Source organism: Rhinolophus hipposideros (assembly GCF_964194185.1).
Source record: "Rhinolophus hipposideros genome assembly, chromosome: 16".
Classification (NCBI taxonomy): domain Eukaryota; kingdom Metazoa; phylum Chordata; class Mammalia; order Chiroptera; family Rhinolophidae; genus Rhinolophus; species Rhinolophus hipposideros.
Genome location: NC_138062.1, coordinates 49,503,552 through 49,519,939, shown reverse-complemented (window position 1 = coordinate 49,519,939; position 16,388 = coordinate 49,503,552). Strand labels below are relative to the sequence as shown.

The following is a 16,388-nucleotide window of genomic DNA, read 5'->3' as shown; positions in this document are numbered from 1 at the left end:
CTGAAGACCCTTTCATACCCTTCATGAGCCCTGGACACCACCCTGCCTCTGCTCAAGTGTCCCCTGGAACCCAAGAGCTTATGTATTCAACCACTGGAGGTGGAGACCTTTTTCTGATTCTGGAAAAGATCCTGACCCTATTTAGGACTCAGTTTCCGCCTCTGGCAAGGGAAGTTGACCATTCATAAGCTGCCAGGTGGGTGAGGAAGCCTGGATCCCTGGGACCCTAAGGGACTGGAGCGCTGATGGAAAGGAATCTTCTTTGTTAGAGCAAGGCGCCCTCTGCTGGTTCATCACCACTATAGCAGGCCCCCCCATAGATCAAAATCAAAGGCCTCGCTATAATCTGGCCCTTCCTCTCCTTGAGCTCACCTCCCTCCTCTCTTCCCTTCACTCCCTCTGCTCCAGACACACTGGCCACCTTGCTCTTCCTTGATCATAACGTGATGCTCCCACCTCGGGACCTTTGCATAAGCCGTGCCGTCTGCCTGGGACACTCTCACAAGCCTTCTCTATCTGGTTTCCGCCTTCTCACCATTCAGATATCAGTGCAAACGCCACCTTTGCAGGGCAGCCAGCCAAGTCCCTGACCAGGTCAGGTCCCCTCATTGTAAGTTTGCACAGCAGCCATCAGACCTCACTGGAAGGAGCTGTGCCTCTAACAAAGGCAGGGGTGATGGCTGCTTGTTCCCATCCATATCCCGAGCACCCTGCACTTGGCTGGTTGCACAGAAGGCCCACAGTGAATTCAAATTAAACAGACCTATGTGCAAATCCCAAAGCTAGGGACCTTCATCAACCAACTACAACTCTGATCCTGTTTCCTCATCCGTAGAACTGTAACAAAATGCCCACCACATTGTGCTGGTATGAAAATCCAGTAAAATGACGTGTACAATTCTAGCCCATAGAGGGTGCTTAATAAATATTCACTGAGTGAATGAATGTATCAATGAAGACCAAGTTTGGAAAGAGAGTAGGGCTCCGTGATTTTGTAAGTCACTTTTAAGATATAAGACGCAAAGTTTTGAGATTAACACTGAAAAAGGAATGAGCACTAAACACACGATGTATATAGAAAATACAAGACAGGTATTTTACGGGTGTATCCACAAGTATGCCAACACTCTGAGAAAGTTCTAGAAGGACACAAGTTAAACCATGACCCGAGTGGTGGGTGGTGGGGGGAGGGAGATTTCTACATTTAAATATTTCTGGATCACCTGAGTTTTTATATTCCTTTGGAATTTGCAAAATAAAAGAAAAACTATTAAACAAAGACCCCTGAGACCCTCCTACCTCCCTCCCAACCCTCCATTGCTACTCCCCTAGCATAAGGCGCCCAAAGGGATCTCTGTTCAGCTCCACTCCAGGGCCTGAACTTCCAGCAAGTTCCTGCAAGGCAATCTGTCCAGCTAGAGCTTGGTCACCCCCAGCAGCAGGGCGTTCACTCACTGTTTTGGGGTCAAGTTCTTCCCAGAGGAGATAAGAATCTCACTTGGCTTAAGCTGCTCCCAGATGTCTCCCAGGCTTCTGGGCTTCCACCCAGCCTGGTCTGAGCTTCAGCAGTCCCCTCACTTGCCCACACAGAAGTCCCGGAAGATAATGTCCAGGATCTCCTCGGTGCCCCCTCCACTGGTGAGGTGGGCCAGGTGCCCCCGGGCGACCCGCAGTGCCTCGGCTGCCAGGGATACGTCTTTAGCTTGCTTGTAATGGCCGAGGGCATCCAGGCAGCCCTGGAGGTGATGCTGGTGCCTTGCCCGCGTCAGAAGTGGTGGGCCTGTGGACGGATCTCCACACCTAGAAATGACAAAGAACATGGTCTCTCTTAACCTTTGCAACCACCACTCAGAGGATAATCATACCCATTCTGCAGATATAGAAATTGAGCCTGTGGACAAGTATGTGCCCAGAGCCAGTGACTCAGCCCTCACGTGAACCTGTTTAGAGGGAGGTTGTGGGGAGGCTCACACTGCAGCCAGCTCCTTCCGCAGCGCCTCCAGGAGGTCGTCCAGCCCTTCCCCCGTCAGGCAGGACAGCAGCAGGTGAGGGGGCAGGCCAGGACTTGGGTCTGGGCCCCCAGGGGGCAGCAGGTCTGACTTGTTTAGCACCAACACGAGACGTTGGCTGTTTCCATCGGGGCTCCGGCCTGCGGCGGGGTTGACAACCTCGTCCAGGAAGTTGCAACTGGATGGAGAGGCTAGGTCAGAGGCGTCCAGCACCGCAAGGATGAGGTCAGCCTGCTCCAGCCTGGGGGGAGCAGGGAGAAGCAACTGAGCAGTGACCCCAGAATTGACCCCAGCAATTAAGGGCACTGGGCAGAATGGAGAGAGAGCCGGCCAAGCAGAGCGCTGGGGGCGGAGCACTGCGTGAGGGGCGGGGCAGAGCGTGAGAGGTGGGGCAGAACATTTGGGCAGAGGCCAAAATCTAAAGGCCGCCCTACCCAAATCACCGAGTTCCCACTCAATCTTCTGATTCAGAAAGAAAAACAAATGCAACAGGTAGAAAGGGAGAGGAAGGCCCCACTCATTTCATCCTCCCACCACCCACCCACTTCACCCACCTCTCGCGGGCACGCCGCACACCCTCCTGCTCCACTGGCCCCATGCCCTCCCGCAACCCTGCGGTGTCGCTCAGGAGTGCCGGGAACCCGGCCAGGTCCACAGGGGTCTCCAACACATCTCGGGTGGTCCCCGGCTCTGGGGACACGATGGACACAGGTTTCCGGCCTGAAAAGGGGGAGAGGGTCAGAGAAAGGGGCGGAGGTCAGTAAAGGGGAGGGAGCACCTCCCCCAAGCTCATGCCCCTGACTGAACAGAGCTTTCTAACTCCCTAACCCATTCCCCACATCTGAGTAGCTCAGTTCCACCGGCCCCTGCTCCAGCCCCACCCCCTGCCCACCTCCCACGCACTGAGCAGGTTCACTAGGCTGCTCTTGCCGGCGTTGGGGGGTCCCGCGACCACCACGTGAGCCCCTGAGCGGAGCCTCTGCCCACGCCTGGCATCTCGAAGATGTGAGCCCAGTGCCACCTCCAGCTCCCGCACTTGGCTGTCAGCTGTGGATGGAGGAAAGAAGAGGGGAGGGAGTGAGGGGTCTCCTGGGGGCTGAGATGCCAGATGTCCCCATCCCCCCACCCCCAGGTGGACCCACCTCGTTCCAGGACGCCCTCCTCCAGGTTGTCATCCTCCCCAAAGTCAATATAGGCCTCCACATGGGCCAGAGCCTAGGGGAGGAGTGGTAGGTACTGTGATCACCCAGGAACCCAGCCCCCCAATTTGCCCAGGTCCAGCCCGACCTAAGGGTCTGATTGGAGGCTCACAGACCAGCTTTCACACAGGGGACGGACAGGTGGGGTCTCTGAGACAGAGACCGTGCAAATGGAGCCTTGCCTTAGCGAGGGTGTCCGCCCAGCCCCGGCAGAGGTGACCCAGTTCCCCGTCCAGCTGCCTCAGGGCCTGCCGCCGCTGTGCCTCAGTTTCCGCATGGATCAGATCTGCCAGCCCCTCCACTTCAGTCAGGCTCAGCTTCCCGTGGGCGAAAGCCCGCCTGGTGAACTCGCCTGCCTCCGCTGGCCGCAGCCCTGGCACCCTGCCTGGGGGACGGTCCCAAGTACTGAGCACCTGGCCCCCACGCAGGCCCCCGGTAGAACCAGACCTCTAACTCAAGGCTGCAGACTCACCCAGGGCCTGCAGGACGCCACTCACCACGGCCGGGCCTCCATGCACGTGGAACTCGGCGCAGTCCTCACCCGTGAAACTCTGGGGACCTGATGTGGCGAGGAGTCAAGAGGGCATAGTCTGGGCAAACGCTTGGGAGGGTCAACTGAGTCACGGGCGCTACAGGAGGTTCAGGATCTGGAGCCCCTCACCTGGGAACCACAGCACTAGCGCGCGGTCCAACGGCTCCCCGGAGCGGGGGTCGCTGAGCAGGCGCAGGCAGGCCCTGCGAGCCTGGGGCAAGTCCCGGGGCGCCGTGAGGCTTCGGAGGGCGTGGCCGCTGGCGGGGCCGCTGGTCCGAATCACAGCGATGCCGCAGCGGCCGTGGCCGGAACTCAGCGCGAAAATGGTGGCCCCGGATCCGGGGACCGGGGTGCCGCTGCCCTGGCGCGTGCACGGTCTGGGACAGGAGAGGAGAGTCAGTGCGTCTGGGAGGCTCTGCTGCAGAGTGGCAGGTGGAGAGAGGGTTCGATAGTCGAGAAATGACCCCAACTGGAGGCCCTGAGGCCAGAGGGTGACTGGATTGAGGACTGAGGCCAGATAACCTATATGTGGGTTCTGAGGCGGGGGGAATGAAGAGACTGGGGCTTGGAAGAACTAGAAAGGTGGCCCTGCCGCAGGGAACTAGGCCCCCAGGTCCCAGAGAGAGGATTTGGGGCCCAAGAAGCGCCCCACGCTGTCACAGCCCTTTCCCGGGTCACCCCACCTGAGAGGCCCACGAGCCGCCCGGGCTACCAGGGTCAAGAGCAACCGCCACATGGGTTCCCCGCCAGCCGCTCGCCCGCGCACCCTTCCTGGGAGGCTTCAAGTCCAGGCAGGAGGCCCCGCCTACTCCGCAGCGTGACTGGCAAAGTGCTCAACGATTCTCGACTACCATTGGGCCCCCAAAAGACGTACCGCCCACCCACTGAAGATCTTCGTTTCTATTGGCTGTGTCCAGGGACAGAGGCAGGGGACTGCACGCGGGGAAGCCCCGGAATAGCGTACCCCCTGGCAACACGAGACTGAATTTTTAGGATCCTAGAGCTGTCGGGATCCGAGATACGGGAAACGAAGAGCAGAAGGAATACAGGCACTGGGCGGTGGGAATTACAGTGAGGCGAGAGTTCACTGATCTAGTCATCCGTAGCCTTACGCGAAGGAAAAGCATCTCAGTGGCTCAGAGGGATGAGTTCCGCAGAACCCACACAGTGGCGCTGGGAAAATCTTCTCCAAACGTCTGGGAAGATGCCTTCTTGTTTTCCCGGAACAGTCCAGGTTTTCGCCCCTCACCAGCTTTCCCTTCCGCCGTTTCCTCGGCCTCGAATACCCTTCCTCACTTGACAAATTCATCCTCAGGGCCTCAAGGTCCCCTCCGCCAGAAACCCTTCCTGGAACCCTCAGCACAGCCCTCTCTTCCCTCTGTGCCTCCCTGGCCTAGGTCTGCACCTGCAAAGCTGAATGTCGTCTGTCTCTGCCATCCCCCCCCCCAAAAAAAGGGGAGTCTAGGACATTACTTTCAGGGTAACCCAGGAGAGCGCAGGATCTAGGCGGAATAAAGCGTTGAGGGTGGAATTCCAGGCACTGCCTGGGCGGGGTCTCAGGGGCGCTTTCGCATGGCCAATTCTCTGGTTCTTGGACGGAGCGGGCGGGCGGCTCACTTGCACTTTGGGAAGAATCTGTTGGACGGGCTAGAGTTCTGATTCCCCCCACTGCCCGGCTCTGCTCAACTTTTAAATTTGTAGAACAGGGCGGAGCAATGACATTCGCCGTCTCCGAGTTGCTGCATTTGTCACAAGTATACATCAAGCGCCTATGACCGCACCCCTGCCCTGACTCGGCTTTAATGGAGGAGGCGTCTCAGGATGGGCAGGTGTTCAGGTTACACGCAAAATACAGGATGCCCATTAAATGTGAATTTCGAATAAACAGTGAATAACGTTGTGTCCCATATAATATTTGGAACATACTAAAAATTTCTTCGTTTATCTAAAATTCATATTTGTAAAAAATAATATAAACGGAGCCACTTTAACATGGAGCCAGAGCTGCCATCTCGGAAGAACTGCCTGTACGTCTTAAGCCTCAAATCTTTGGGACGTTAAAACAGGGTACAACAACCTTTAGACTGGGCCTAAGCAAACTTGTTTCCCAAAGAACTGTTTGCACAGGTAACAAGAAAGCAGATATTATGACCACTGGACTGAAAATTTAAAACATTGTTTAGCATTAACATCAGTATGTTATGTTACCTGCACCAATAGAAATGCCTTCTTTCTGTCGATGTAATTGTGCCCCTTCCCTTTCTTATAAATACCCATTGCCTTTACTTCCTAATTGAAACATTATTTGGGCTTCTGCTCTAATCAGTCCATCCCGAATAGCTGTTTTTATTGATCTTAAATAAACACTTTTTCTCACTTTGAAAGGACTTTTATTTTTAAGGTAACAATATCTAACTGGGAGGGCTGTATTTTTATTTGCTAAATTGGCAACTCTATCTGGTCCTCTCTGAGGTTACATCCTGAAGGATGCCAGGTTGAACTGGACAAAGGGGGTGAAGGGTGTCCTTGGCAATGTCCTAGAGCATATGCTAAAGCCCTGACGCAGAACCTGCTATAATTATTCACATTCCAGCTGTGGTGGTTAAAGTCATCGTCACCCGGAATCTTCCCAGACCAGGCCTTCCTCACTCACATCTAGTTGTAATCAAGTCACACCCATCTCAAATTCCAAATGGGCCTTTTCAGAGAGGAAACTCAGGCGGGGAATCCGGGGCGTGCGGGTACGAGACCCAGAATTCGGCGCGGGCAGGGAGACCCGGGCAATGAACTTTCGGTGCGGGCGGGAACGAGCACCAGAAACCGATGTGGGCGGGCGAGAACGAAACCCAGAAAATAACGCGGGCGGAGTCGAGAACCCCAGAGCGACGTGCGCAGGGCCCAGCTGGAGACTCGAGGTTCGGCGCGCGCGAGGACGAGAAGCAGCGCTCGGGCACGCGGGGACGGCGGCCCGCGCGGGCGGGTGCGGCCTTTGTCTACTCCTACGGCGCGCTTCGCGACTGCACCCGCCCCATGCTCCCGTGGTCCCCCCGCGCCCCGGCCGCCCGCTGCCCCTGACCTGTCCTCGCCATGGCCGAAGCCGCCTCTGGCTCCGGGGGCACGTCCCTGGAGGGCGAGCGCGGCAAGAGGCCCCCGCCAGAGGGCGAGCCGGCAGCCCCGGCGTCCGGAGTTCTGGGTAGGTGTGCGGCGGCTGGATCTGTCAGGATTGCAGGTGCCCTGGGCTGCTCGCGGCGGCTAAACGAGAAGGGATATTGGGGTCAGCTGTCCCCGTCCTGGAGTCCAGTGGAGGGGCAGGCTCCTCCCGACACTGCGGCTGCGACCCTGCGAGCGCGGGCGGGAAGGTGCAGCGGGGGTTAGGGGGTCCCAGAGCAGAGACACGGACACGCCCCTCCGAGAACCCAGGCTCTTAGATGAGCCGCGTCACCCCTTGGGCTACCGGATCGCGGCCGGGCAGGGATGCGCTTGAGAGTTGCTCTCCGCAGAGGGTACAGAATCATACAGTCCTGGGTTCGAATCCCAGCTTGGCTGTGTGACCTTGGGCGCGTGACTTAAATGCTTTGGGCTTCTGTTTCCCCACCTGTGAAATGGGGGTAAGAACCGCACCCAGCTGTGAGGATGCGCTGACATACTGTGGTGAAGTGCTCAGGGCTGCGAGTGAGCGCCCCATCCATTGTGGTTTTGGAGGCGGAGCTGGGCCTCAAGAATGAGTAAGATTTGTAAGTGAGGGCCTGGGGGAAGGGCATTTCTAAGGAGGGCCCTCTGGTGCAAGGACGTGAAGGGAAGGAAACAAGCCAAGGCTAGAGCTCGCAGGGCCTTGCATGCCAGGCTGAGTGCTCAGGAGCCCTGGTGAGTGTGTGAGCAGGGGTAAGGGCTGGAGGCCAGGGAGTGGCCTGACCCCAGGTGTCCCGCCTGCCCCCCAGATAAGCTTTTTGGAAAGCGGCTCCTGCAAGCCGGTCGATACCTGGTGTCCCACAAAGCATGGATGAAGACTGTGCCCACGGAGAACTGCGACGTGCTGATGACTTTCCCAGGTACCTGTGCCCACCCGCCCAGTGCCCAGACAGGGCTCCCCTGAGCTGGGCTCCCCTGAGTAGGAGTCTGTCTGTAGGAGGCCTCGGACCCTCTGTGACGAGAGCCATCAGTCCCTGTGCCCCTTGGCAGACACAACGGATGACCACACGCTGCTATGGCTGCTGAACCACATCCGCGTGGGCATCCCCGAGCTCATTGTGCAAGTCCGCCACCACCGCCACACGCGTGCCTATGCCTTCTTCGTTACCGCCACGTATGAGAGGTAAGTCCCTGTCCCTGGCCTCTCTCTGAGCCTGCCGCCCAGCTCCCCACCTTTCCAAGCGCCGACTACGAGGTCCAGCCGCTCTGTGTTTCTCCCAGGCGGCCGCCAGTTGCACTATCCCTAGTCCAGGATGGAGAGCCAGGGTCTCCCCGTGATCCCACCTCCCCTGCCCTCCCGCAGCCTACTCCGAGGGGCCGACGAGCTGGGTCTGCGCAAAGCAGTGAAGGCTGAGTTTGGCGGGGGTACCCGCGGCTTCTCCTGCGAGGAGGACTTCATCTATGAAAATGTGGAGAGTGAGCTGCGCTTCTTCACCTCCCAGGTGCGCCAGCTCAGCCCCAGTGCATACTCCTAACACCCAGGCGGCTACTTGCTATACTCACGCCCTGTCCCCTGCAGGAGCGCCAGAGCATCATCCGCTTCTGGCTTCAGAATCTGCGTGCCAAGCAGGGTGAGGCGCTACACAACGTGCGCTTTCTGGAGGACCAGCCAATTAGTGAGTGAGGTGTACCAACTCTCCAATCACATGTTGGGAGTTGGGCCTAGATCCAACCAATCAGGGGCTAGTGAAGAGTTGGGCGGGGCCTGGAACCAGATCCATGAACTGAATGGGCGTGGCCTTAGCAAAGGGTGGGGCTTATTCCCCAGGAGCCAGATTCAAGAGAACCTTTTCTGAGTCTGGGATAAGGAAGGGGCAGGACCATGGACAGCACTCCATGTATATTGTGCTGGGCGGCCCTAAGCCTCAGTTTCCCCTCCAGGAAACCAGCGTCTGCAAGTTCACCTTCTGACACCAAATTTGTACCATTCCTCAGACATTCAGAGCAATGAACTGAGGCCAATGGCTTTACTTAAAAACATGGTTCCCTACTGGGACCCCACCCTTCTAGGTTTCTTGCACCCTTCCCTGCCTGTGCCCACACCTCTTAAATTCTGAAGGAGAACCAGATATTCCATCCACCCAGAACTCGTCCCCTGGGAAGACCTTTTGCAGGTTTAAGAGCAGACAAAAAGTTGTGACTTGGGTTTTAGCCAAGGCAGTCTGGCCAGGCCAGGCACAGGAGGGGGTTACCCATTCTTGTCCCCCAACAGTCCCTGAGCTGGCGGCCCGTGGGATTATCCAGCAAGTGTTCCCGGTACACGAGCAGCGCATCTTGAACCGCCTCATGAAGTCATGGGTGCAGGCTGTGTGTGAAAACCAGCCTTTAGGTGCGGCCTGGGCCAGGGGTGGGTAGGGATCCCAGGAGGCAGGCAGAGCTGACCAGGAACCCCTGTCCCCCTGGCAGATGAAATCTGTGACTACTTTGGTGTGAAGATTGCCATGTACTTTGCCTGGCTGGGCTTCTACACATCGGCAATGGTGTACCCAGCTGTCTTCGGCTCTGTACTCTATACCTTCACAGAGGCTGATCAGGTGCTGGGCGGGGGCTGGGTTGCTGGAGACACCCTCTTCCCTGGGCCAGCCTGGCCAACAGCTAAGCCCTCCTCCACCACTTCCAGACAAGCCGGGATGTATCCTGTGTGGTCTTTGCCCTGTTCAACGTGGTCTGGTCGACGCTATTCTTGGAGGAGTGGAAACGGAGGGGGGCGGAGCTAGCCTACAAGTGGGGGACACTGGATTCACCTGGGGAAGCCGTGGAAGAGCCACGACCCCAGTTCAGGGTAAGTAGGGGTATGCTAAGTCCAAGGACTCTGAAAATGGGGGTGCAGGCAGGGAGCAAAGACAGGAACTGTGAAACCAAGCTGCAGTATCAAAAAGGGTGTGCCAAGGGGGGGCGCTCTACAGTCTCAGAGGAGAGGGGTGGGAAATTGGATTTGAGAGACAGGGAAGGGTGCACCAGGTGGGGGCACTGTGCAAGCAAAGGCACAGTGGAAGGAAATTGGGAAGGATGTGGGAAGGGTGTGTGGGGCAGGGGCAGCCCCTTAGCCTCATGCTGGGCCCGACCCCTGTCCTCTGCCAGGGCGTGCGACGCATCAGCCCTGTGACGAGGGCTGAGGAGTTCTACTATCCACCCTGGAAGCGGCTGTTCTTCCAGCTGTTTGTGAGTGTTCCTTTGTGCCTCACCTGCCTGGCCTGCGTGTTCCTGCTCATGCTCGGCTGCTTCCAACTGCAGGTGACGTCCAGCCCCCAGCCCTGGCCCCAGCCCTGACTTGGTAACCACCCACCTAGGTCCAGCCTGACTCAAGGTCAGCTGCTGGGGGTGACCTGTGAACTCCCTGCCCTTGCAGGAGCTGGTGCTGAGTGTGAAAGGGCTGCCTCGTCTTGCCCGCTTCCTGCCCAAGGTCGTGCTGGCCTTGTTGGTCAGCGTAAGTGCAGAGGGCTATAAGAAGCTTGCTATCTGGCTCAACGACATGGGTATGCCCATCAGGGGGAGGTCCCTGCTGCCCTGCCCGTGGGGAGAAAGATCCCCAGTGCCCATGGGGAGCCTGGCTGCACTCTCACTCACTCCCTTGGCCCCCAGAGAATTACCGGCTGGAAAGCGCCTACGAAAAGCACCTCATCATCAAGGTCGTCCTGGTGAGTGGTGGCCAGCAGGTGGGGCCCAGTGGGGAGTCCTGGGGTGGGATGGCAGGGTGAACGCCCGTCTGCTTCCCTCAGTTCCAGTTCGTCAATTCCTACCTGAGCCTCTTCTACATTGGCTTCTACCTCAAGGACATGGAGCGTCTGAAAGAGGTGAGACCCTGACCTGAAGCAGTGCTCCCCACGGCGGCCAGCGGGGGGCCAGGCCTGGCCCAAGGGGTCCATGGGCTCTCCAGCCCCTCCCCCCCCTCCTCCATCCTTTTCTCCTCTCTGTCCGTCCGTCCATCCGTGTGTCCTCTCTCTGCCTTTCACCCCCCATCTGTCCGTCTACCTGTCCGTCGGTCCCTTCACAGCTCCTGCTCGTCCTGTCCCTGTCCCAGAGCCTCGAGCGGCAGCTTCGGGCGGTGCTGGTCCCGCTCGCGGCCCTGCGGTTCCGCCTGCTCCTCCTCTCCCTCCGGGGCCTCCTGCGCCTCGCCCGGGCCAAAGTATGGGCAGGTGGCGAGCCCAAGGGGCTTCGCTGGGGCGGGCAGTGTGGCTGTGCTGGGGGCCTCACTCCAAGCCGAGGGTGCATGCTGTGAGGAGCTGGGGCTCCACTGGTGGGGTGCAGGTGGCAGGGGCCCCTCAAGGTCCCAAGCACTGGCTGAGCTCCTAGGCAGTGCTGCAAGCAGGGCAGCTCCAAACCTGCAGCAAGGTTAGCTAGGAGCGCTGGGGCTGGCTGGGCTGTGGTTGGTGGCAGGTGAATGGTGATAGAAGCAGAGGCTGGGGACTCTGTTTAGGGACGTCCAAAAGGGAGGAGTTAGGAATTGGGTTTAGAGTGAGTGTCTGGAAACTTGCTCTGGGAGGACGGGTGCCGCCTCCTAGCAGCCTGTCCCGGTGCCCAGGGCCCCGCCTGCTCCCCACGTGGCCTCTCTCCACCCCCTTCCTGCCCCCAGATGCTGGCCACTCTGCTGATCACCCGCCAGTTCCTCCAGAACGTTCGCGAGGTCCTGCAGCCACACCTGTACCAGAGGCTGGGCCGTGGCGAGCTTGGCCTGCAGGCCGCCTGGGAGCTGGCCCGGGCCCTGCTTGGCCTCCTCAGCCTCCGGCACCCTGCACCCCACCGCCTTGAAGCCCAGGCCGAAGAGGGTGGTGGCAGCGGTAGTGGAGGGAGCCGCAGGTGTCTCAGCGGGGGCTGCGGGGCACCTGAGGAGGAGGAGGAGGAGGCTACAGAGGAGCAGCGGCCAGCAGGGGAGGGAGGGGAGGTGGGGGAGAGGCTGCGGGGAGGCAAGGAGGAGGAAGAGGAGGATGAGGACGAGGAAGACGAGGAGGAGGAGGATGAGGAGGAGGGCGAGGAGGGTGGCCTCCTGGACTGTGGGCTTCGTCTGAAGAAGGTCAGCTTCGCTGAGCGGGGGCTGGGCGACATCGGCCTGGCCCAAGCCCGGAAGCCCTCCTGGAGGAGGGGAGCCCCACAATGGTGGAGAAGGGGCTGGAGCCCGGTGTGTTCACGCTGACGGAGGAGGACGATGAGGCGGAGGGGGCTTCTGGCAGCCCTGAGCGGGAGCCCCCAGCTGTCCTACTCCGCCGGCCCAGGGGTGAGGGCCGTGACCAGGGGCCATATGGGGGACCAGAGCCAGAGCCTGGCTCAGGCGACTCAGCCCGGAGGCAGCGGCGGCAAAACCGGTCCTCTTGGATCGACCCGCCCGAGGAGGAGCACTCACCCCAGCTCACCCAGGCTGAGCTTGAGAGCTGTATGAAGAAGTACGAGGTGAGGCGGGTATCTGAGGGAGGAGGCAGGGCCATCAGAGGGGCAGGCGCACAGTGTGATGGTGGGGGTGCGGGTGGTCATGGGCCCTTGATGTGATCAGGAGCCTGCCAGAGGGAGAGACTTTGGGTCCATTCTGGATAATCTAAGGGAGGTGGGCTTCACAGAGGAAGGTACTCTAAGGGGGAGGTGTCCTGGTCGGAGGGAGGACCCGAGGCCACACCCCGGTACATGCCCACAGGACACATTCCAGGACTACCAGGAGATGTTCGTGCAGTTTGGCTACGTCGTGCTCTTCTCGTCCGCCTTTCCCCTGGCTGCACTGTGCGCCCTGATCAACAACCTCATTGAGATCCGCAGCGACGCCCTCAAGCTGTGCACGGGGCTGCAGCGGCCCTTTGGGCAGCGGGTTGAAAGCATCGGCCAGTGGCAGGTGTGGGAGGGCCAAGGGCTCCAAGCAGAGACGCACAGGGAGACGGGGTGCACTGAGGAGGAGCATGAGTCCCAGGGAGGAAGGCTGACCCCACCTGAGCCCCACCATGTCCTCTTGCAGAAGGTGATGGAGGCCATGGGCGTCCTGGCAATCGTGGTCAACTGCTATCTCATTGGCCAGTGCGGGCAGCTGCAGCGCCTATTCCCCTGGCTCAGCCCAGAGGCAGCCATCGTGTCCGTGGTGGTGCTCGAGGTGGGGCTGGCGGCTGTGCGGGGGAGCTGGGCTGTGAACAGGTATCCCTGAGCCTGCAGCCTCCTCCTCTGTCACCTCAGCACTTCGCTCTGCTTCTCAAGTACCTTATCCACGTGGCCATCCCTGACATCCCGGGCTGGGTAGCTGAGGAGATGGCTAAGCTTGAGTATCAGCGCCGGGAGGCTTTCAAGGTATGTGGCATGGGGTGGGGCTCAGTTTACCCCCCACTCGGTGGGCCATCTCCTCCACCTGGCTGGCTGCCACGGCCTTAGCCAAACAGGCCCAGTCCCTTCCAGAATCCCAGAGACATCCAGCAGCAGGCTGGCACTCGGGACATTCAGGCACCGCCAGTTGCCCCAGCGGCATCCCATTCCGACTCAGGGACATGGCTGCTGCTTCCTAGAAGCCCAGCCTTTGCTGCATTCCTCAGAAAGCTTCAGAGTGGGTCAACTAGCTCATGAGCACCAAGCCGCAGAGCTCTCCATGGGGAGGGAGATGTCCTGTGTCTGCACTGCCCGTGGAGCCGCTCACAACAGGTGGCCCATGCACACTTGGCATGGGCAAAGCCACATGTGGCTACTGGACTGGCCAGTGTGCACTCTGGTCTATGCCAGTCACAGCTCTGTCTCTCATGGGTTCTCCAGAAAGCAGGGAACAGGTAAAGCCCCATATTTGCTTACACTCTCCCAATTCCTAAAACGGTGTCTGGCATGTGGCTGGAGACAGAGTTGGTGGCCAGTAAACGTTTGTTCTGTTCTTCATTCTCAGAAAGCACCAGCATGGGTCTGGGGATACAGTTGATGCCCAATAAATGTTTAGCTCTCTCCCCACTCCCACAGAGAGCTCACATCCCGTCTTCCCAGTCCCAGTAATAACCTGCTCTGCCCACAGAGACATGAGCGCCAGGCCCAGCACCGCTACCAGCAGCAGCAGCGGCGGCGGCGGGAGGAGGAGGAGCGCCAGCGACACGCAGAACATCACGCCCGGCGGGAGCGGGACACCAGCGGCCGGGAGGAGGCGCGAGCGGAGGGCACCGGGCTGGACCCCACTGCCCCGGATAAGGCCTCAGCCAAGGCCAAAGGCAGCGGGGCAGGTGGCCACGGGCCGGAGCGGCCCAAGCGCCCAGGGTCTCTGCTGGCACCCAACAATGTCATGAAGCTGAAGCAGATCATCCCACTACAGGGCAAGTTCCTGTCGTCAGGGGCTGCGTCCTCCCTGGCAGGCACGGGGCCCAGCCCCGCCACCCGGCTGCCCCAGGCCCAGTCGCCTACAGGCAGTGACACCCGCCTGCCCGCCTTCCTCAGCTTCAAGTTCCTCAAGTCTCCGGAAACCCGGCGAGACCCTGAGCGCAGCCACTCACCGCCCAAGGCCTTCCACGCCGGCAAGCTCTTCCCCTTTGGCGGGGCCCGGGCTGAGACCGGGGCCAATGGGGCGGGCGGGCAGGCCCGGCTGGATGGGACCCCCGGCGGTGGCAGTGGCAGCACCAGTGGCCGGTCTCAGTGCAGTGGGCCGGCGGATGAGGCTGCGGTTGAGGAGCCGGACGTCCCCCGGCCTGAAGAGGAAGGCTCAGGTCACAAGCTTTAACTCGGGGGTGGGGACTCTGGGCTGGGCTTTGGGGGTCTGGTGGGGTGGGCAGGCCTGCAGGGAGGGGTTGAAGGGGACAGAGGAGGCCCAGTCTCTGGTATTGGTTGGGGACCTGGGTCCGTGGTACCTGAAGCCTCCATCAAAGCCTGCTCAGTCTCCAGGACCCTCGAGCACCTGGAGCCCCCGTGCCTCACCCTCCTCACCCCAGGGAGGGATGCCAAAGCCCCCTGTCCCGGTGCCCTCCCAGGGCACCCCGCCCACCAAGCTCTGGTGCCAGCAGAGACGAGGGAGGCCCCTTCACCACCTGGCCCAGCCTCTCCTGCCCCCATGAGACCCCTCACCCAGCTCACTCTGGGGGGACTGGATCCCCCACGTCTCTATGCAAGTCCTCACCCTGCCGCCTAGTGTTGGAGGAAGCCTTCCTGAGGCTGGGGCTGCCCAACTAAGGAGCTTGGGGTGATCGGTCTCAGGCTGCACCCACAAATTTGTGCTGAGCAGAGGTGCAGGCCTCACCCCCAGTCTCTCCCACCTCACTGGTCCCAACTCCAGCCAAGGGTCCAGCTGCCCATTACCAGGGAGCCCAAGAGATGGCAGCTGCAGGACCAGGGACTTAGGTTTGAAATCAGAGGGACTTCCTCAGACTGGCCTCTTCCCGGAGAGGGAAGGGTGCCGTGCTTAGGCAGGGTATTCACCCCAACACTGATTAGGAGCAATAAGGCCCCGATGTGCCTGGAAGCCGGGAGGGAGCGCGGGCAGGGCCCGAGCGGGATCGGCGGCGGGGCGGCATTCCCCGGAACGGCCCCTCTCGCCTCCGCAGGGACAGCGCTGGCCCTCGTGGGCGCCCCTGCCCTTCGCACCCACCGCAGCCGGAGCCCCGCGCCATCAACACCGACGCCGCTGCCCCGGCCCCCGACGCCGCCCACCGGCTGCTGGCAGTGGGACAGGCCATGGGGATGCGGGGGTGAGGGTGCCGCCCCCCGCCATGCTCCCACCGCCGACACCGAGTGCCCACCCTGTGCCCTGGCCGGGCCCCCGCCTGGCCCCCAGCCCCTGCCGGGGGATACCAGCTTCTACAGCCTAGCGCCTCCACCGCTACCGCCATCCTCCGAGCCCCCCGCGCCCTCGCCCAGCCCCAGCCCCAGCCCCAGCCCCAGCCCCCAGGCCGTTTGCTGGCCCAGCGGCTGGCACTAGCTCTGCCGGGCGCCCTGCCTTCCTGTTCTCATGCAATAGCAGCCAAGGAGGGGCGGCCGCCACCCAGGAAATGCTTTGGCCCAGCCGTCGCCCAGTATTGGCTGCCCCCCAAGAGGCAAGGGCCCGGGCATCCTTATCTGCCGTTTTCCTTTGACTGGATGGGGGAAATGAAAGGAAACACCCCCCCCCCAAAAAAAAAAAAACAGAAAACACAGAATAAGCGATTATTTATTTGTTTTTAATTTATTTTGTCATATTTTTGTAAAACGGCAGAAATGCAATAAAAAGTATATTTCAACAGTGCCCGAGGATGGAGTAGTGGAAATGGGGCTCAGAAGGCCCACTGACTAGAGGTTGGTGCTGGCTCTTGGGGCCTGGTGGGCCTGGGTGAGTGCTCCTCCAGTCGCGTGACCTTCGTGCCTCCTCCTAAGAACTGGGTCTTGAGGCCATGGAAAACTCCAGACTGCGGCCTCTGAGACGGCCCAGATTTGGGGACCGACTCCAGGCGTGGGTCCCCTGGGAGGAGCAGCATAGCCTCAGGCCGCGTCTTCAGCCTCCTAGACAAAGGAAGAAATCTCAAAGTGCTGAAAGGACTCAGCAGTTTGGGTGCCAGGCCT

The 16,388-nt window shown here is 60.1% G+C and overlaps 2 protein-coding genes across 2 annotated transcripts; one reads left to right on the top strand and one right to left on the bottom strand.

Annotated features, from left to right (window-relative positions):
• Positions 1–1,073: 1,073 nt before the first annotated feature.
• On the bottom strand, positions 1,074–4,570 carry GTPBP3 (GTP binding protein 3, mitochondrial). Its single transcript, XM_081076782.1, has 9 exons — positions 4,424–4,570; positions 3,870–4,117; positions 3,681–3,767; positions 3,391–3,593; positions 3,152–3,224; positions 2,913–3,056; positions 2,564–2,729; positions 1,972–2,250; positions 1,074–1,800 (listed from the first exon to the last, which is right to left on the bottom strand). The coding sequence occupies exons 1-9, from the start codon at positions 4,474–4,476 to the stop codon at positions 1,575–1,577; spliced, it is 1,479 nt and encodes a 492-aa protein (XP_080932908.1). The 5' UTR covers positions 4,477–4,570; the 3' UTR covers positions 1,074–1,574.
• Positions 4,571–6,619: 2,049 nt separating this feature from the next.
• ANO8 (anoctamin 8) lies at positions 6,620–16,074 on the top strand. The gene is given in 19 exon segments (XM_081076781.1): positions 6,620–6,933; positions 7,679–7,789; positions 7,920–8,052; positions 8,233–8,371; positions 8,449–8,545; positions 9,142–9,258; positions 9,336–9,463; positions 9,550–9,711; positions 10,011–10,163; positions 10,279–10,405; positions 10,512–10,567; positions 10,649–10,723; positions 11,503–11,959; positions 11,962–12,314; positions 12,553–12,744; positions 12,865–12,996; positions 13,077–13,187; positions 13,888–14,566; positions 15,398–16,074. Coding segments are annotated over 19 exon segments (3,702 nt in total). The 5' UTR covers positions 6,620–6,827; the 3' UTR covers positions 15,772–16,074.
• Positions 16,075–16,388: the final 314 nt, after the last annotated feature.